This window comes from Xyrauchen texanus, chromosome 28, assembly GCF_025860055.1.
Source record: "Xyrauchen texanus isolate HMW12.3.18 chromosome 28, RBS_HiC_50CHRs, whole genome shotgun sequence".
In the NCBI taxonomy this organism is placed as follows: domain Eukaryota; kingdom Metazoa; phylum Chordata; class Actinopteri; order Cypriniformes; family Catostomidae; genus Xyrauchen; species Xyrauchen texanus.
The window spans coordinates 41,209,237-41,231,698 of NC_068303.1; the positions used below are offsets into that span (position 1 = coordinate 41,209,237).

The 22,462-nt window shown below is 41.8% G+C and overlaps 1 protein-coding gene across 2 annotated transcripts in view; it reads right to left on the reverse strand.

Moving 5' to 3' along the window:
• The window catches only part of med23 (mediator complex subunit 23), a 94,670-nt gene that overhangs the window by 14,679 nt on the left and 57,529 nt on the right, over positions 1-22,462 (reverse strand). For both annotated transcript variants that reach the window (XM_052095601.1, XM_052095600.1), the window contains one exon: positions 5,422-5,592. In XM_052095601.1, the coding sequence (XP_051951561.1) occupies positions 5,422-5,592 (171 nt within the window). The remainder of the gene's footprint in view (positions 1-5,421; positions 5,593-22,462) is intronic.

Genomic DNA, 22,462 nt, shown 5'->3' on the forward strand with positions numbered 1-22,462 from the left:
CTTCTTTGAGCGGCTCTCATTCGGTGTCTGCGCTGCTTGTGAAGTTTGCTGTGGCGCGCTGACTGCCCCCTGCTGACACTCCTCATAGAAACAACGTTACATGTACTTCAAGCTTGAATTGCTCCGATGGTAGAAAATAAGTACTTTTATTACATAATTTATGTATGGGTCAGGGGGCATGACAATTAATTTTTTTTATTAATTGCACTACAATAACCTACTGAGACTCGAGTGTGACTGCTGTGTGTATTTTCCATTTCTTTATTTCATTGTTTTCATAAAAATGTATGTCCACATATGTGGATAGCAAGACCACATTGTGAAATTTTAAATAACAATAAGCTATAGAAATTATTCATCAGATAGTTTATTATGTTTCCAGGAGTGTTGATCATTCATGTTTTTGAGATGTTTCAGACATTAAATCATAAATGATCATAATTAATTGAGATTGAAAGTAATATCCAGCATCATCCAATCACTGTCAACCATGTTCAAATAAAGTGATCCATTATAAATGTTCATTGTCCCATGTGTGTCAAACATGTTGAGTGATCCAAACATCATCTGCAGCTGAAACTGAACTTTTCATCAGATTTTAGGAGTGAACGCACTTAACTGCATTGAGAGATATAGGATGCTCCCTTGCTCTCTATTTAGTGAATGACTTAACCTGTGTGCTGTCTGTCTGCACTGGTCTCAGAACAGTTTGAAATGCATCTTATTTTCATCATATCTCCATATAAAGCCTCTGAAAGACACATTTATCAGCTTTTGGATGAGCCCATTGATTGTCAATGTAACCACGCCCAGTAAATATAGGAATGCATTCACTAATGTTAATTAATTTAACAATGTTGTACAGTGACAATAAAATAAAACAAAATGTATATAAACAGTGAAATGACCCACAGATGTGTTAGAGTTGACATGTTTTTCTACTTTTGAGGAAACGTAATGCAAATTTCCACATATGTGGACATGTTTATCAGCGCGCTGAAGTGCAAAAAATGAACAGATTTTTTAAAGTGGCATATCAGAGACTAAAGACTCATTACAACCAAACAGGTTTCAATGAAAAAAATTTAAAGGAGTGCTGCACGGAAATCAATGGCATGTTGTTGTGTCACGTGACTTAATGCGGCAGACGTTAACACTTTAAATGACAGTCTAAAGTCTTGTTAACTGTGTTATTAATTATGCGTTGCATATAGTAATGCCAAAACACAATATCCACGCATGTGGATTTAGGGTCGCACAAGGTTAACACGTTAAATCGCCAGCATGAATAAATACAGACTGCAGGATTTTCTACAGAAACACAATGTTCAAAAGTGGTGCACCTGTTTAGTGAATGTGCTCCTCAGAGTTTTGTTTCAGACATATAGTAACAAGTAAACAAGATATTATATTCCACTTTATTTCTGTAAAATAATCCACATTTCAGTGCTTAAATCTTGTCTTTTTCACCAACCACCCGCAAACTAATTATAGCAAGCGCAATCAACACTGAAAGAGGGATTTTAATTAAGTCATTGACTTTCATTTCCACACAAACATGCCTCCTTTCTGTGAAAATTAGGCTCATAGATTGCTCATAGATTGCATTTCATTCACAAAACTCTGTGCTATTTGCCTGCCAAAATTTGCATCACACTATTACGTTTATGTATTAAACATGCTTGCTAACAATAAAGAGGACAAAATCAGCTTTTAAAAAACCTCAAAATGACATTCACTGAATTACAAGAAAAAAAAAAAAAAAGATTTTTGTCTTAATTCATTAAAATATTCACCGCAAACAATTCTATTGTTATCGAGTGTTTTTGTCTTGTTTTCCATTTAAAATTGAAGGTCACTTTTGCACTGACATTCCCGGCCAAACTGAGAATAGACACTAACGACGGTAAAATATTTACATGCCCATAGCAAGCAATGTCTTTCATAAAGTCAATGGAATGGGTAAGTCATTGTTCGATACTTTCTATGAAGCCGAGTGTACCTGACTCACTGAACATTCACTTTTTCATCTGAGGAACTGAGCGCCACCTTTGTTTCTTTTTGTGTTGGTTACGCCTAGCGGCTGGAGTATGTTTTGTTGAGTAACACTCCTTTGGGACAGTTTGTGGATGAATCTACACTTTATGTTTACCCTGCCTATTGGCTGCAGTTTGTTTAATAGATTATTTTCTGTTGTGTAATTCTGTCTCACAAAATGTCATTACATTGATAAATAAACATCTACAATTCAAACAGTCTCAAACAGATTAAAGATAAATTAGGAAGCGTCATTACGGTTTAAGCAGGAATTCAGTGGCAAAGTCTTATTCTGGCTAATATTTACACACCTAACATTGATGATCAGGGCTTTTTTATTATGTCGCAAGACGCTGACACCCCTCCTGTTAAAATATTGGGAGGAGACTTTAATCTTTTGATGACTCAGTCCTAAATTATTGTGAAGCAAAAGCGTGTAAGCCCCCAAAAAGCAACATTGATGCTTCACAGGATGTGTAAAAATCTTGCTCTTACAGATATTTGGAGACTTGTAGGGACTATTAATTTTTTTTCATCAGTCGATTATATTTTTTTAAATTTTTTTTTTTTACATCTAAGTCCCTCATTTCATCTGTTGTGGATTGCTCTATTGTAAACATCTTAATCTCAGATCAAGCCCTGGTGTGTTTAGAGGTGTTGCCACATGTGGGAAAAAGAAATCATATAGTTGGTGCTTTAATATATCCCTTTTTCAAACACAGTATCCTCTGTGGGTGTGGCTTGGGAGGCACTTAAAGCAGTTCTTAGGGGTCGGATCATACATTATGCCTTATTCATCAAAAAATCCATTAAAAGTTGGAAGGGAATATTAAAAGTGCTGAGGCAGAGCTGAAGCGCTGAATGTCACCTGATGGCCTCAGAGAATTGACCCGATTGAAATACAGATATAATACTATTTTGTCACAGAATGAGGAGTTTTGGCTATTCAGGGCAAGACAGTCATATTTTGAGTCAGAGGACAAAGCAGGAAAACTTTTGGCTAGATATATAAAACAGAGAGAGTCTTTTTGTACCATTCGCATTCGAAAAATTGTGGAACAATAGAACTCCCTTAACTGACGACTGAGCAAAAAAATTATTTTGATTATGAGATAACCTAGGAGGAGCTTGGTGAGGTAATTAAGGCCTTGCCTACAGGCAAGCCTACGGGGCCAGAGGGTTTTGATGCTGAATTTTTTTAGATCTTAGAGAACTCGCTCCACATTTGTTAGAAGTTATAAGGAAACATTAAAGAATGAAAAGCTTCCGCCAACCATGACACAAGCCCGGATCAGTCTTATTCTTAAAAAGGACAAAGATCCCAGCGAGTGTAAGAGTTACCGTACAATATCCCTGCTCCAGCTAGACATAAAAATATTGTCAAAAATTCTGGCCAACTGATTAAGGACAGTTATAACTAACTGTACTTAATCTCTTATACATAAAGATCAGGTGGTGTTTATTAGGGGCTGCAGCTCTTCTGATAACATTAGGCATTTCATCAATATCATGTGGTCATTGGCGAACGATCAGACTCTGGTCGCGGCCATCTCACTTGATGCCGAAATGGAGTTTGATATAGTAGAATGGGATTATCTTTTTAAAATTTTAGAAACGTTCGAGTTTGGGAATACTTTTATTGGATGGGTTAAGTCACTTTATAGACACCCGATAGCAATGGTACAAACTAATGGATTAATTTCAGATTATTTTACTCTGGATAGGGGCACCCATAAGGGTTGCCCTCTTTCCACATTTTTGTTCTGTCTTGCCCAGGAACCATCAGCAGCCGCGATATGAAATATGAAATGTTGCCTTGAGCATATGGCTGAACCCCATTAATTATGTATTAACAAGTCCCCTTTCTGCTGGTCAGAGTGGAATGTGAGGGGGGTTACTATACTTGGTGACCTATATGAGAGCAGAATGTTGAGATCCTTTGAAAATCTGGCTCAACATTTTGGGATTCCCAGATCTCAGTTCTTTAGATATTTACAGCTATGCCATCTGCTCTGTACTATTTTTGGGAGTAGCATACACCCCCCTAAAGCAGCAGATACTCTGGGAGAGGTAATTACTGCTTTTAGAAAAGGCCATGAGGCATCAGTGTATTACTACCTGCTATTTCAGAGTCTGGGGGACGGAGCTTCAACTTCTCTCAAGAGATTTTGCGAGGAAGATTTAAACTTGATATTGGAGGAGGGAGAGTGGATTAGGATTATAAAAAAAGTCAAGTCTGCATCGAGATGCAAGGGTGAGTCTTATGCAATTTAAGATTGTACATAAATTCTATTGGACCCCCTCAAGATTGTATAGGCTTGGTCTTAAAGACACACCCACCAGCTGGTGATACCAATCATAGGATGGAAACATAACCAATGTCTTTTGGGGGGGTGTTAAGATCCAGGAGTTTTGGTTGGAGGTTCAGAGTCTTGTGTGTGATGTATTGGGCACTCGGGTTTCATTTTGCCCCAGACTCTGTATTCTGGGCAATGGGGCAATCATCGATGTTGAGAAGAAACAAAGAGTTGGGTCATAACCAGCGTAATTTTCGCCAGAATGATTCTTTTAACGAGTTGGAGGTCGGCTGGAGCGCCCTTCATTTCAGGAGTGGTGCTCGGAGATGGGGAGGGTTGTGCCTTTTGAAGAAAGGTAATTTAGAAGACTAGGGAGATTGAATTTTTTTATGGAGAAATGAGGAGGATATTTGACATTGCTGGATGTGTGATTGTTATTTTTTTTTTGTGTGTCTATTAATCATGTACGACCTCTGGGATGTTGTTGAGGCCAGGGTGGGGTGATAGTAGGGATTAATTGTTGATTCTGTAAATATATGTTTTGTTTTTCTATGTTCAATATGTAAATCAATAAAAAATTGTTAATCAGAAATTGGATCGATGACCATTCAACATTTTTTGTTGACAATTGTTTCTTGTCGACTTTGTTGATAATGATCGTTTCAGCCCTAGTTTGTGTGCATTTCTATTGATCATATCTGCAGTAATTCATCAAATAATGATCAACAGATGGAGAAGAGAGTTATAATCTATCATATATCCAGATGTGCAGTGTAGTCCAGTGTACTCGTCTGAGCACAACGGTTTATCCTGTTTTGTTTGCAGAGTTATGAACATTAAATAATCCATAATATTTACTTTTGAATGGATGGAATATTTGACCACAATGTCTATAAACATTTTCTAATAGTTCCTTCAGTGTTGTTGCAGTATTATTGTTGTGTAATTGATTTCAGATTTACCACCTCTAAACTAAACAGTCAAAAGTGTGACTACACAACTGACTGGTGTGTAGCACTGGTTTATATTAGTTTGATATAGGATGTTAGCATGTAGCATGTTGTGTTTTTGGTGTGTGTTGTGTTACCTTGTGGTAGGTCATGTGTTTGGTGTGCCAGTCACTCTGTAGCCAGTGTTCAGGAGCATTCTCTTTCACAAAATCACTTACACGGTTGCGGAAGTCATTTGGTTTGAGGAGCAGGAGTTGAATGATGAAGTAACACACCTGAGCCTCGTTACCTTCATGACTCCTCATCGCCTGTATGAACACAAAATTAAACACACAATGTTCAATGAAAGCTAGATGCAGAGGTTTGTCAGCATTTGCTTAGAAATAAGAGCATGTTTGAGGATTAAATTATCACTTTTGCCAGATAATCCCACCCCTAAACAGCACATAAATACTACTGTGATTGAATGTTTTATATGTCAATGAGACTGTCTAAGTGGGCCATTCTTGGCTAGAAAATTTGGCCATGTTTGGACCAGACCTTACAAAGGCAAGTCAAAAGTCTGACTCAATGTTAATCGTCAACAAGATAACTGATGAAAAATTATAGTGAAATGAAGGTTTTCTAACATGATGATCACTGCTGGGCTCGTGGTTTTTCTTCACCCTTGTGTTTGTGGGCTGGTATTTCGCTATTAGTTGATCAGCCCTACTCATTAAGCCTACCCAGATTCACCTGTGCAGAGGGCGGCGAGAGCTTTTAAAAACCGGCTCTCGTCATCCAAGCAGTGCCTCTCCCCGATTCAGGCTTGTGTTATTGTTCTCTTTTGTTAGCAGTTATTTTATGTCATTACTTCTTTTCTTTTTAATAAATTACACTTTGAGCGAGATTTCCAACGTGTAGTATCCCTTATTGTTGCAGCTTACGAGCCGGCCGTGACAGAGACGAGATGAAAAAGAAGCATCATGATAAACAAATGGTTTAAATTAAAACATACTGTTGAGGAGTCACATGACACCATGTGAGGATCGGACTTGTGAACAGAGAGCTCTGTGCAATTTGCTAGTTTTTTTGTGATTTTCTCCCCAAATTGGAATGCCCAATTCCCAATGCGCTCTAAGTCTTCGTGGTGTCATAGTGACTCGCCTCAATCCGGGTGGCAGAGAACGAATCCTAGTTGCCTCCACGTCTGAGACCGTCAATACACACATCTTATCATGTGGCTTGAGCGTGTTACCATGGACATGTAGTGCATGTGGAGGCTTCACGCTATTCTCCGTGGCATCCACGCACAACTCACCATCCAAGATGAGTTGTGCGTGATCCAACTCCAGATCCAAGATGGCGGCGCGGTAGCACGCAGCGGCCACTCCGGATCCACAATGGTGCTATTTTTGTTAAAAAAACCCGACTTTTGCAACACATGGACATCGGAGCAACCGGTGTTCGTGTCTACCATCGCCAGACACTACTGAAATATAAGACTCATGCAAAAACCAAGCTGCATGATGACCTGCAGGAGGCGCTACGCGTACTCGGCTTGCTGCGGAGACCAGGCCTCCAGCCCTCGGCGTCGCCGGTGGCCGGGAGAGAGGACGTCGTAAGCGGTGTGCGAGAAAGTGGAAGCGCGGAAAGAGGGCGGGGGTCCATGCTAGGCTAAAAACAAACCCTAGCCAGCCGGCTCTCCCGTCTATCCTGCTCTCAAATGTTTGCTCCCTGGACAATAAACTGGACTATATCCGACTCCAGCAGGCTACACAGCGTGAGTTTAGAGACTGCTGCGTCTTTGTTTTCACGGAGACGTGGCTCAGCGATAGAGTTCCGGATGCCGGCATTCAGCTAGACGGGCTCGCCTCGTTTCGTGCCGACAGGAATACAGCTCTCTGCGGTAAGACTCGCGGTGGTGGCTTGTGTGTTTACATCAACACGGAATGGTGAAAGAACTCTATGCTAGTCTCTAGTTACTGTTCATCGCTGTTGGAGCTTGTGACTGTTAGATGCAGACCTTATTATCTACCACGGGAATTCACCACTGTTTGCATAACCGGAGTTTACATTCCCCAGCGCTAACGCTAAGGAAGCGCTCTGTGAACTGTATGGGGCTATGAGCTGAACTGCAGAACGCTCACCCCGACGGACTGTTTATTGTCGCCGGAGATTTCAACCATGCAAATCTCAAGACAGTGCTCCCTAAATTCCATCAGTATGTGGACTTTGCAACGAGAGGGGCTGAACACGCTTGATCTTGTTTACAAAAACATCCCAGGCGCTGACTGAGCGGAGCCCCGCCCCACCTCGGCTACTCAGACCACATCTCTGTTATGTTAATTCCAGCATACAGACCGCTCGTCAGACGCACAAAACCGCTTCAGAAGCAGGCTGAAAACCTGGCCAGCAGGAGCCATCTCTGCTCTTCAGGACTGTTTTGAGTGTACTGACTGGCACATGTTCAGGGAGGCTGCAACATATGGCGATTCTACCAACTTGGAGGAATACACAGCATCAGTGACCAGCTACATCAGCAAGTGCATTGATGATGTCACTTTCTCCAAGACCATCACCACACGCTCCAACCAGAAGCCGTGGATGACTCGCGGAGGTGCGCACGCTGCTGAGGTCCCGAGACTCCGCCTTCAGAGCAGGCGATAAGGCAGCCCTAAGAACAGCTAGGGCCAAACTGTCACGGGCAATCAGAGAGGCAAAGCGCCGCACGCCCAGAGAATCCACAGTCACTTCCAGGACAGCGGTGACACGCGGCGCATGTGGCAGGGCATCCAGGCCATCACCAACTACAGGACAACATCAGTTGCCTGTGACAAAGATGCCTCCCTTCCAGATGTGCTGAACGACTTCTACGCTCGGTTTGAAGTGCAGAACGACGTGATGGCGAGGAAGTCCACCCCTCCTCCCAACGACCAGGTGCTCTGTCTTACCACGGCAGATGTGAGGAAAACTCTACGTAGAGTCAACCCACGGAAGGCTGCTGGACCAGACAACATTCCTGGCAGAGTGCTCAGAGGATGTGCAGACCAGCTAGCAGATGTTCTTACCGACATCTTCAACATCTCTCTGAGCAGCGCCGCTGTTCCAACGTGCTTCAAGGCCACCACCATCATCCCCATGCCAAAGAAGTCTTCAGTGTCCTGCCTCAACGACTACCGTCCCATCGCGACTTACACCCATCATCATGAAGTGCTTCGAGAGGCTCGTCATGAGGCAGATTAAGACCCAGCTGCCCCCTCACTAGACCCACTGCAGTTTGCGTATCGTTCAAACCGTTCAACGGACGATGCCATCACCACAACCCTCCATCTGGCCCTCACCCACCTAGACAATAAGGACTCATACGTTCGAATGCTGTTCATAGATTTCAGCTCAGCATTCAACACAATCATTCCCCAGCACCTGATTGGAAAGCTGAACCTGCTGGGCCTGGACACCTCCCTCTGCAACTGGATCCTGGACTTCCTGACTGGGAGACCTCAGTCAGTCCGGATCGGGAACAGCATCTCCACCACCACCACACTGAGCACTGGGGCCCCCCAGTGCTCCCCCGACTGTGCAGCAATGCACAGCTCGAATCACATCATCAAGTTCGCCGATGACACAACCGTGGTGGGTCTTAACAGCAAGAACGACGAGTCGGCATACAGAGAGGAGGTGCAGCGGCTGACGAACTGGTGTAGAGCCAACAACCTGTCCCTGAATGTCGACAAAACAAAAGAGATGGTTGTTGACTTTAGGAGAGCACAAGGTGAACACACTCCGCTGAACATCGACGGCTCCTCTGTGGAGATCGTCAAAAGCACCAAATTCCTTGGTGTTCACTTGGCGGAGAACCTCACCTGGTCCCTCAACACCAGCTCTATCACCAAGAAAGCCCAGCAGCGTCTCTACTTTCTTCGAAGGCTGAGGAAAGCACATCTCCCAACCCCCATCCTCACTACATTCTATAGAGGGACTATTGAGAGCATCCTGAGCAGCTGCATCACTGCCTGGTTTGGGACTTGCACCGTTTGGACCGCAAAGCCCTGCAGAGGATAGTGAGGACAGCTGAGAAGATCATTGGGGTCTCTCTTCCCTCCATCAAAGACATTTACAAAAAACACTGTATCCATAAAGCAACCAGCATTGTGGACGACCCCACACACCCCTCACACAAACTCTTTACCCTCCTCCCGTCTGGCAAGAGGTACCGAAGCATTCGGGCCCTCACGGCCAGACTGTGTAACAGCTTCTTCCCCAAGCCATCAGACTCCTCAATACTCAGAGACTGGTTTGACACACACACACACACACGTGTCCTGAGTTGCACTTTAATTACTGTCACTTTATAAATGTCTGCTACCTCAATAACTGCTATGTGCATAGAACATTATCTCATAGTATGTTATGTTTACATTTTTAGAAACTGTCATCTTTTTGCACTACTGAGTACTGGTCGGCGCTGCACTGTCTATTGTCCTGTTCATTGTCAGTAATTTGTTGTACTGTCCTGTACTTTTTGCACATGTTTGCACGTGCACTTTATATAGGTATATATAGGTAGTTTATATAGGTATTTTATTTTGTTGTGTAGTCTCATGTGGTCCTGTGTTGGTCCTTTGTTGTTTTTATGTAGCACCATGGTCCTGGAGGAACGTTGTCTCGTTTTGCTGTGTACTGTACTAACTGTATAAGGTTGAAACGACAATAAAAACCACTTGACTTGACTTGACTTGACCATGTGCCCCACTGAGAGCGAGAACCACATTATAGAGACCACGAGGAGGTTTTCCCATGTGACTCTACCCTCCCTAGCAACCGGGACAATTTGGTTGCTTAGGAGACCAGGCTGGAGCCACTTACGTGCTCAAGTTGATGCTCCCAGAGTCGATTTAATCAGAGAAGTGCAGGAAAATCTGCGAGAGATGCTGAACATTTACATTTACATTTATGCATTTGGCAGACGCTTTTATCCAAAGCGACTTACAGTGCAATTATTACAGGGACAATCCCCCCGGAGCAACCTGGAGTTAAGTACGCCTTGCTCAAGGACACAATGGTGGTGGCCGTGGGGTTAGAACCAGCGACCATCTGATTAACAGCCCTGTGCTTTAGCCACTACGCCGCCACCACCACATGTTAGCAATGCTGACGAAGGTCATTGATGACTTGGAGGATCTTGCTGTGATACGTTGATCGATCACTGCCATGAAGGTGAAGTTCATTGAGGTGGTTACAAGAGTGGGGGATATCGAGAAATTATAAATTATCTGGAGTCATCGGAGAGGGAATTATCTGCTAATCTGTTAGTGACCACGGTGGGTTTGGAGTGTGTCTGGGAGAAGTTGATGGACATGGAGAACTGTAGCCAGCGGAAAATTGTCCGAATTCCTGAGGGCGAAGAAGGACTCTGCTCAACATAACAGGCCATAAGATGGAAATTGAGCGAGCTCACAGGGTTCCTGCTTGGCAAGCCGCGGAGGGAGGTAGGCTCGATAAATTCTGGGTAAGATGAGCAAGTCATCTTGTGGTACTGCAGCTGAGTGGACCGGCTCACTGCACATTTGCTTGACTGTTTGAAGAATCTGTATGCTTTTTTGTGCTGATTCCAACTAGCGGCTGGATCTTATTTTGTAGATTAAAAACTTCAGGACAGTTTATTGATGTAATCTGATGAAATTGTTTGTTTTTTTCTGGGTTTTGATGGTCACACCACTGTTGGAAAATGGTCTTTATAATCTTGTTTTTGACGCATAATCTATTTTTTCTTATATGTCAAAATGTAAAATGTTAATATGAGTGGATTGTTTCTCTCCACGTGGAATGTGAATGGGGCACCGATAAAAAGGAAGGTAGGTTATTTCTCTTCTTAAGTGTAAGAAATATGTTAGTGTTTCTTCAAGAAACACACCTTTCTCCACAGGAAGATGAAAAATGAGGAAAGATATGGGGTGGGCATTTTTTTTTATAGTGCTGGCTCGAGTAAGAGCAGGGGAGTCATTATGCTGGTAAGTAAACATCTATTATTGTTTTAGCTGAAATTCGGGGACAAAGTCTTATTCTGGCTAATATTTATGCACCTAACGTTGATGATCAGGGATTTTTTTTATAGATCTTGAAGTGATGTTGCAAGCCGCTGGGACCCCTCTTGATATAATATTAGGAGGAGACTTCTAATCTTTTGATGGACTCAGTCCTTGATCATAGTGAAGCAAAAGCGTGTAAGCCCCCTAAAAGCAACATTGATGCTTCACAAGATGTGTAAACATCTTGGTCTTACAGATATTTGGAGACTTTTGAACACATCTGGTAGGGACTTATTCTAGAATAGATTTTTCATTTATTTTATTTTTTTATATCTATGTCCCTCATTTAATCTGTTGTTGATTGCTCAATTGGACACATTTATTCTCAGATCACACCTTGGTGTGTTTAGAGGTGTTGCCACAAACGGAGAAAAATAAATCATATAGTTGGCACTTTAATGTATACTATTTGCAAAATCCTGAATTCCAACAAATGCTAAAGACTGAAATCAATGTCTATATGGAGACCAACTGGTCCTCAGTATCCTCTGTGTGCGTGGCTTGGGAGGCACTTAAGGCGGTTCTTAGGGATCGGATCATACAGTACGCATCATTCACCAAACAATCCAAAGCACAAGAACTCATGGAATTGGATGAGAAAATTAAAAGTGCTGAAGCGCCGAATGCATCTAATGGCCTCAGGGAATTGACCCGATTGAAACACAGATGTAATTCTATTTTGTCACGAAAGGTGGCGTTTTTGCTATTCAGGGCATGAGAGTCATATTTTGAGTCAGGGGACAAAGCAGGGAAGCTTCTGGCTAAATATATAAAGCAGAGAGAGTCTTTTTCTACCATTCCCTCAGTGAAATCTGCTGGTGGTGAAATATTTACCTCAACCATTGATATATTTTTTCATTTTTGCTTTTAAAGAATTCTATCTCGATCTCTACAGTTCCATGTCTTCATCTACTGATGAGGATATTAGAAACTTTGTGAAACCATTAAAACTTACTAAACTGCTCTTGATTCTGAAATAACCTTGGAGGAGCTTGTCGAGGTAATATAGGCCTTGCCTACAGACAAGGCTCCATGGCCAGATGGTTTTGACGCTGAATTTTGTAGATCTTATGCTACAGAACTGGCTCCACTTTTGCTAGAGGTTTATACGAATCATGAAATAATGGAAAGCTTCCACCAACCCTGATGCAAGCCCGGATCAGTCTGATTCTTAAAAAGGACAAAGATCCAACCGAGTGTAAGAGTTACCATCCAATTTTCCTGATCCAGCTAGATGTAAAAATATTGTACAAAACTTCTGGCTAAATGATGTAGCAGTTATGCCATCTCTCATACATGTAGATCAGGAATTTTGGTTGAGGGTTCATAGTTTTATGTGTGATGTATTGGACACTCAAATTTCATTTTGCCCCAGACTCTGTATTTTAGGTGATGGGGTGGTTATTATTATAGGGGATAGATACATAAAAAGTTGAGTCCAAGCCAGAGTTATGATCAGCAGACGGATTATTCTTATTGAATGGAAGTCAGCTGGAGCACCCTATTTTCAGTAGTGGTGCACAGAGATTGGCGGGGTGGCGGCATTCGAGGAAGTGACATGTAGAAGGCTGGGAAAATTAGATTTGTTTAATAGGAAGTGGGGTAGATATTTGGTCTTTTTGGAGGGTTCTCCAGGAGAGGCAGTGGAGAGGGATTTGTAGTTTTAAAATGTGTGTGTATTCTTATTGGTTTTTTTTATGTTTCTAAATAATTATGACCACTGTGGTGCGTGTTTGTGTCAGGTTGGGGGGAAATACGGAGTTCCGTATTTTCTGTTATGTCCATTTAATTTTTTTTAGGGAATCAATAAGATTTTTAATAAAAAACAAATAATTTAAAACATACTGTTGACATAAATACTGCAAGATGATACCAATGCACTAAAACTTTTATTTTATTTTTTTAAATCTAGGAAGAATAGATTGAAATAGTCAGGTGATAGTATGTTGTGTATTTCCCGCTGAACATGTACTGTACTATAAAAACATACAGCAAGTTTCAGAACTCAAAACTTCCTCACTAGTCCAAAAAGAGTATTTACTGTCACTAAGCAGCAAAGACGTCTCTCTCTACTTCCGTGAATTCCCTATGTCACACGATGGCCTTCATCAATGCATGACTGCCTGCAGAGTCACTGATGTCTCGTATTTTGGCTTAAATTATCACATCAGGACAGCCATTATCTAGAATTTATCAGTGAAATAGCCAAGGGTGATCACCGGATGACTGGTGAAATGATCTGGGTGCAGCTTGTAATTGGTGAACATCCCGTATTTCCAATTACATGGGAGGTAAAAAAAAACTGGGCTGACCGTCCATTACAGCTGGGTACAGAATTATTAAGCATTCAAGTTTACACCTTGTGTAAGTCTGGACTATTTTCACCATTGTCAGCATAATTACACTGCATGTCCAGATATTAGGCAAGTGGATATTCTGATCTTATTATTATTTCCATGCACATTTTTCAACTCCAAATCATATAAACTTGAATTCTTATTGGATCCAATCATTTTCAGTTGGTATGTATTTGAGTAATGATGGAGGGTGTGGCAAAAGTGACTAACATTATATCAAGGTGTGCATCAATACTAGGCAGCTTCACTACCTCAGGTAAAATGGGCCAAAAAAGAGATTTAACAGACACTGAAAAGTCAAATATAGTAAAATGCCTTTCAGACGATGCAGCACACTTAAAATAGCTAAACTAATAAGGCATGACCACGGGACAATCAAACGTTTGATTGACAGATTTTTCAAAGGTTTTATAGATAGATGAAATGAGTGACTCTTGATGGAGCAGATGGGTGGGCCCGTGGCTGGATCAATAATGGACACAGGGCACCACTTTGAGTCAGGCACCAGCAAGGTAGAGGAGGGGTACTTGTATGGGCTGCTATAATTAAGGATGAGGTAGTTGGACCTTTTCGAGTTGACGATGGACTTTAACTCAACTCTCAAACCTACTGCCAGTTTCTGGAAAGTACTTTCTTCAAGCAGTGGTACAGGAAGTCCTCAGCATTCAAGAAGTCCATGATCTTTATGCAGGACAATGCTCTTATCACATACATCCAAGTAAGCCACTGCTTGGCTAGCCAGCAAGGGCTTCAAAGATGCCCAAATAATGACTTGGCCTCCTTCCTCACCTGACTTAAATCCTACTAAAGACTTGTGGGCCCATCTCAAAAAGTGAGGGAAGACAAGTTGATCATGAACAGATAAAGAAACTGACTGATTCCATGGATGGAAGTCTCATGGCAGTTATTGAAAAGAAGGGTGGCTATATTGGTCTCTGAATGTTTTTGAAAGGCCAAAAATGTTATTTAATTGTCATTTTGTGTTACTTATTTGCTGCACCTACTCTACAAATTGAGAATAAACAATTGAGTTGGGAGACATTCTTTTTGTAAATTAGTTGCCTAATAATTGTGCACTAATATATTTCCCCTGAGAAAGACAAAACTCACTTTTTCTTTGTTAAACATTCAGGTTTGAAGCTCAATAACATTTTGGATTGACAGAGCATTGTGTTTGTCCAACAATAAAATTAATCCTGAGGAATACAATTTGCCTAATAAGTGGGCATGCAGTGTATATCAACATATCTTGTGTGCCTAACTATAAAAGTATTTGGAAGCAACAGTGTGCCGACTTTCAGTTTTTGACTGTAAGAGCAACTGTAGTAGTATGATTCCATACTTCACTTATACACCGATCAGCCACAACATTAAAACCACCTGCCTAATATTGATGGTCCCCCTCGTGCCACCAAAACAGCGCCAACAGACGTCAGAATAACATTCAGAGATGATATTCTTCTCACAACAATTGCACAGAGCGAGTTACTGTAGACTTTGTCAGTTCAAACCAGTCTGTCCATTCTCTGTTGATCTCTCTCATCAAGGTATTTCCATCCACAGAACTGCCGCTCACAGAATGTTTTTTTGTTTCTGGCACCATTCTGAGTAAATTCTAGAGATTGTTGTGTGTGACAAACCCAGAAATACTCAAACCAGCCCGTCTGGCACAAACTATCATGCCACAGTCTAAATCACTGAGATCACATTCTGATGGATGATATGAACATTAACTGAAGATCCTGACCCGTATCTGAATGATTTTATGTACTCCTGCCACATGACTGGCGGATTAAATAATCGCATGGAGGATTGTTGGTACCAGACGGGCTGGTTTGAGTATTTCTTTATTTTCACACACACAGTCTCTAGAATTTACTCAGAATGATGCCAAAAACAAAAAACATCCAATGAGGGGCAGAGCTGTCGCTTGACATAAGCACAATGGCGTATACACGCGAAAAGTCAGAAAACCGCACTTTGTTTACAACAGAAGAAAGACTTTCACGCGAGAGTTAGGTCATTACAAACGGCATCCCAGCACTGGCCGGAAGCAACGATTTATATTTAAAAATTTTCGTTTCTTACAACAACCTATCGATTGACTGGAGTTGTGTGGATTATGGTTATGCTTCCTAAATGTGACTTTTGGATTGTCAAACATGTTTATTTGCATTGTATGGACAAACAGAGCAGAAATTTGCTTATCAAAATCTTCATTTCAGGTCTGCTGAAGAAGAAAAGACTTACACATCTGGGATAGCTTTAAGGTTCACTGAGGATGTTAGTAAAGGTTTTTGCACAAAAACGGTCATAGCTTAGGTGAGTCAATCATGAGATAATTTACATTTTTGGGTGAACTAATCCTATAAGGTAAATATTAAAATAAAACAAATGCATGACATGACACCTTTAACACTGGTCTGGCTTTGTAAGACTAATACAAGAATAAGAATTAGTTGCTCATAGTGTAATATTCAGATAGGGCTGAAAACCACAAAAGCGCAGCAGGTCAATTGTGCACTGCAGGCAGGGGTCTGTGTCAGAAATGTCACTGATCAATCAGAATGATAAATGAAGCCAGGAAGCTCATTGATTAGATGCTGAGAAAGCCGTCCCTTTGGGCTTTTTACAAATACATCAGATTAAAGCTTCTGTTAGCATCTGACACACACAGTTGAAATCAGAAGTTTACATACACTTAGGATGAAGTCATTCAAACTAATTTTTTAACCACTCCACAGATTTCATATCAGCAAACTATAGTAATAAAGTTATTTAGGACATCTACTTTGCGCATGACACAAGTATATTTTACAACATTTGTTTACAGACAGTTAACATTTATTTGACTATAACAAAATTCCAGTGGGTCAGAAGTTTGCACACACCAAGTTAACTGTGCTTTTAAGCAGCTTAGACAATTCCAGAAAATGATGTCAAGCCTTTAGGTAATTAGCCAATTAGCTTCAATTAGGAGGTGTACTGAATTGGAGGTGTACCTGTGGATATATTTGAAGGCCTACATTCAAACTCAGTGCCTATTTGCTTGACATTATGGGAAAATCAAAGGAAATCAGCCAAAACCTCAGAAAAACAAAGTCTGGTTCATACTTGGGAGCCATTTCCAAATGCCTGAAGGTACCACATTCATCTGTACAAACAATAATATGTAAGTATAAACACCATGGGACCACGAAGACATCATACCGCTCAGGAAGTAGATGCATTCTTTCTCCTAGAGTTGAACATAGTTTGGTGCAAAAAGTGCAAATCAATCCCAGAACAACAACAAAAGGACCTTGTGAAGATGCTGGAGGAAACAAATAGACAAGAATCTATATCCACAGTAAAACAAGTCCTACATCGACATAACCTGAAAGGCTGCTCAGCAAGGAAGAAGCCACTGCTCCAAAACTGCCATAAAAAAGCCAGACTACAGTTTGCAAGTGCACATGGGACAAAGATCTTACTTTGAGAAATGTCCTCTGGTCTAATGAAAATAAAATGTAACTGTTTGGCCATGATGACCATCATTATGTTTGGAGGAAAAAGGGTGAGGCTTGAAAGCCGAAAAACATCATCCCAACAGTGAAGAATGGGGGTGGCGGCATCATGTTTTGGGTACTTTGCTGCATGAGGGACTGGTGCACTTCACAAAATAGATGGCATCGTGAGGAAGGAAAATTATGTGGATATATTGAAGCAACATCTCAAGACATCAGCCAGGAAGTTTCGCATTTTGTTCAACAACTTAAATTACAAAAATAATTTCGTATAGCAGGTAAACTCACATCCTTGTGGAAATTGTAGTCATTATTTAGCAAATTATGTAGTCATTATTTGGCTTCAAAATTCAAATTTGAGATATATTTGTGTTTTATGTTCACATTAACCTTCAGAATAGAGAAAATTGGATCATTGATTTAGACCGTGACATGTTTGTAGGTGCCACATGGGCTGGTTTGAGTATTTCTGTAAGGGCTGATGATTTTCTCACACACACACACACACACACACACACACACACACACACACACACACACACACACACACACACACACACACCAGTCTCTAGAATTTACTCAGAATGGTGCCAAAAACAAAAAACATCCAGTGAGCGACAGTTCTATGGATGACAATGCCTTATGAGAGGTCAACGAAGAATGGCCAGACTGGTTTGAGCTGACAGAAAGTCTACAGTAACTCAGATAACTACTCTGTCCAATTCTAGTGAGCAGAATAGCATCTCAGAATGCACAACACGTCGAACCTTGAGGCTACAATAGCAGAAGACCACATTGGGCACTTTATTAGGACCATTGTGTTCCTAATAAAGTTCTCAGTGAGTAAAATTGTATTATTATAACACTGAATCATTTTTATTTCGGGGGCCTTTTTTTAGCATGCATATATAAATTATATATCTCAAATAATCCAATATATCTTAAAAAAATTATAAATATAATATATAATATTATAGATAATTAAAAGAAATTACATTATTGTCAATATATTGTTTCCAATATAGCCAACCATTTTGTAATCAAGTCTGTCAATCTGTCCGAGGTAGACTTAAGGGTTGTTCTCATTCTGCATACACTATTTTCTTTGGTCTATATACACATGCTTCAGATGGAGCACTTCACTGGTTTCCAGCATCTTGCGCATACCATAAATGCGTTTTTCATGTAGACTTGCTACTGCTAGAACATACACAGACATACAGAGTTAAGCATGTTTACAAGCTTCTGCTTCACAATTAGAAAAACACATTCTGCATCAAGTATGTATGACATGCTGATACACAATAAGACTTGAATACAATACCCATGTAACTAGGGCTGGATATCGAGTTCGATACATTTTAGGCACCGACCGAATTGGCTCAAAACAATAGAGTATCAAAAAATGTCTTGTCGTTCGGTGCCAAATTTCGATACCTAAGGGGTTAATCTCGTCAACATCAGAGATGTGGCCAAATCTAAAAGTACCGGTGACTGGCTGTGTTTAGGCATCAAGTAAAAACACTAGTTTACGCCGATACACCCAGAGATGCGGCTCACACGTGAGGCTGTAGCGTGTATGCGTCTCAACCCCCATAGACTTAATATGTGGAAAAGATCAAAAGTGTGGCTACATTTCACCAGGCTCGATGCCAACAGCATGCGATACAATATTTGTGACAAGATAATTGTTGCCAAGACCGGTAACACGACAAATATGATGAAGCACTTGACAGTGCACAGAATAAACTTAGAGCAGAAAGTTGCTCCATCTTCAACTGCAAGACCACCGAGCCGGTGCAGTCATCTCTCAGCGTACTCCTGCCACAGAGCTTCCTTCAACATGCCCACCACAGGAGTCCTCCTTCAACATGCCCATCACACAAGTCCTCCTCCAACACGAGTCCTCCTCCAGCATGCCCACCACACGAGTCCTCCTCCAGCATGCCCACCACACGAGTCCTCCTCCAGCATGCCCACCACACGAGTCCTCCTCCAACATGAGTCCTCCTCCAGCATGCCCACCACACGAGTCCTCTTCAACATGCCCACTTCACGAGTCCTCCTTCAACCTGCCCACCACATGAGTCCTCCTTCAACATGCCCACCACACGAGTCCTCCTCCAACACGAGTCCTCCTCCAGCATGCCCACCACACGAGTCCTCCTTCAACATGAGTCCTCCTCCAGCATGCCCACCACACGAGTTCTCCTCCAGCATGCCCACCACACGAGTCCTCCTCCAGCATGCCCACCACACGAGTCCTCCTCCAACATGAGTCCTCCTCCAGCATGCCCACCACACGAGTCCTCCTCCAACATGAGTCCTCCTCCAGCATGCCCACCACACGAGTCCTCCTCCAGCATGCCCACCACACGAGTCCTCCTCCAACATGAGTCCTCCTCCAGCATGCCCACCACACGAGTCCTCCTCCAGCATGCCCACCACACGAGTCCTCCTCAACATGCCCACTTCACGAGTCCTCCAACCTGCCCACCACGAGTCCTCCTTCAACATGCCCACCACACGAGTCCTCCTTCAACATGCCCACCACACGAGTCCTCCAACCTGCCCACCACATGAGTCCTCCTTCAACACGAGTCCTCCTCCAAGAACGAGTCCTCCTCCAGCATGCCCACCACACGAGTTCTCCTCCAGCATGCCCACCACACGAGTCCTCCTCCAGCATGCCCACCACACGAGTCCTCCTCCAGCATGCCCACCACACGAGTCCTCCTTCAACATGCCCACCACACGAGTCCTCCTCAAGCATGCCCACCACACGAGTCCTCCTCCAACATGAGTCCTCCTCCAGCATGCCCACCACACGAGTCCTCCACCAACATGAGTCCTCCTTCAACATGCCCACCACACGAGTCCTCCTTCAACATGCCCACCACACGAGTCCTCCTCCAACACGAGTCCTCCTCCAACACAAGTCCTCCTCCAACACAAGTCCTCCTCCAGCATGCCCACCACACAAGTTCTCCTCCAGCATGCCCACCACACGAGTCCTCCTCCAGCATGCCCACCACACGAGTCCTCCTTCAACATGCCCACCACACGAGTCCTCCTTCAACATGCCCACCACACGAGTCCTCCTTCAACATGCCCACCACACGAGTCCTCCTCCAGCATGCCCACCACACGAGTCCTCCTCCAGCATGCCCACCACACGAGTCCTCCTCCAGCATGCCCACCACACGAGTCCTCCTCCAGCATGCCCACCACACGAGTCCTCCTCCAGTATGCCCACCACATGAGTCCTCCTCCAAAACTACTGATGAATGCAGCAGCGCTATGACTGGGACTACGACAGGTAAGGTTAATGTTTAGCAAACAAACCAACAAACAAAATCGTCTGACTTGTAGTGGTACATACTTGTGTATTTGTTAAATTAACGTTTCTGTGCACGGTGACATAGTCCTATAAACTGGGACCTACGTAACGTTAGATAATGTTTGGATGTATGTCTATAGATAGCTAGCTCAATAGATGCTAAAAATGCTTTAAGGTTGACAGTAACTGATTAAGTTTAACTCACATTATACTAGTTATCTTGTTAAACCGTACTTATCCTTATGGTTGGCTGAATTAACAGTTTAGCTTTCTTGTTTTTTTTTTTCCTCTTCACATTAATGTTTTAGCCTCTGCCCCTGCCGACCCTGGCATGAGGAGTCCAGAAGGCTCCAGAGTTTTTGTGTCTGTAAAAAAAGTCAACAAACTGAAAAAATAAAACCAAAGTCTTTTTGAGGTAATGTTTGTAATCTTGTTCAAATGGATTTCACAATTGGTATCGAAAAAAGTATTGTTTAGGAACAGGTATCAAAGTCAAGATATCGGTATCTAAATTAACGATACCCAGCCATACATGTAACAGATCTAGACAAGTGAAGGTGGGATGGAGGAGGGTTTCAGAGAAAACCCTCTCAGTGCACTGCAGTGAATTCAGCAAATTTGAAAATGAGCAAATTTAAATGTAGGCAAAGAGAAAGTACGCAAGTCGATTGGCTAACCGATTACATGTCCAAGGACCAATAAGCTTACACTATGTGAGCAGATTGGCTTGACAAATACATGTTAGCATGTTGATTGGCTAACAGATAAGTTTAAAGAACCTATCAACTTGCGCCATATAGAGTTTCATGCATTTACATTTATGCATTTGGCAGACGCTTTTATCCAAAGCGACTTACAGTGCACTTATTACAGGGACAATCCCCACTGAGCAACCTGGATTTAAGTGCCTTGCTCAAGGACACAATGGTGGTGGCCTTGGGGTTCGAACCAGCGACCTTCTGATTAACAGCCCTGTGCTTTAGCCACTACGCCACCACCACTCCATGCATGAGCATGCATGCATGAACATAGTCATTTTAAAAAGTTCAAAAATGCATCTCGAGACCCCTCTACTCTGTTGGGCTTCATGCAGCAGTCGGTTTGTTGCATGTATAACTGAACATTACCTGTATAGCTGGAGTTGCGCTTACTGCGCATCACAAAAACTTGAACCGCTCCACTGGGTGGAAAATTCTTATTATTGGGCATGGTTATTTTTAAAATTGTATACATTTAATCACATTGAATAAAGGTGTTAAATTGACAGACTTACTTGAAATATAAATATTGCCCTTTTTTTTTAATAATTAGTATTTAAAGTTCTAACATCTTCTGAGGGATTTTTTGCATTTAGGCTTTGTTTGAAACAATTTTCATTAGTAGAGCAAAATTATTGTAGACTAAACACTGACCATTTTCTGTATGAAATGCAAGTTCCTCAATTTCAACTTATTGTTTACAGAACCGCAATAGATCTACTGTATTAATATCAATGCGGTTAATGCATGTAATGCAGTGTGTGCATTTCCAGTCTTGGCAAGGTATTAATGTACTATAAATAATAATTTTGTGAATTTTAACAGGTGGTACAAAATTATGTTAAATGTATACATGAATACATTTCATGGTATTAATTTGTCAATGTTTATATTAATATTGAACTTTTTTAATAAACAAGTATTTAATGGCATATTAGTTTTGCTGTGGTATTGAGAATCATGAAAATCTACTACTGAAGTTTTGGTGTCATGACAAAACCTTGAGTACATTCAGCCCGGTTAATAAAGTTAACCTTTTGGCCTGCAAAATAAGTGTCAGTTTTTTTTTTTTTTTTTTAAAGAGTTTTTACATTAAAAACAGAGTTATTTGAGAGACAGTCCTGCAGAACAATAAAATGAGACGTG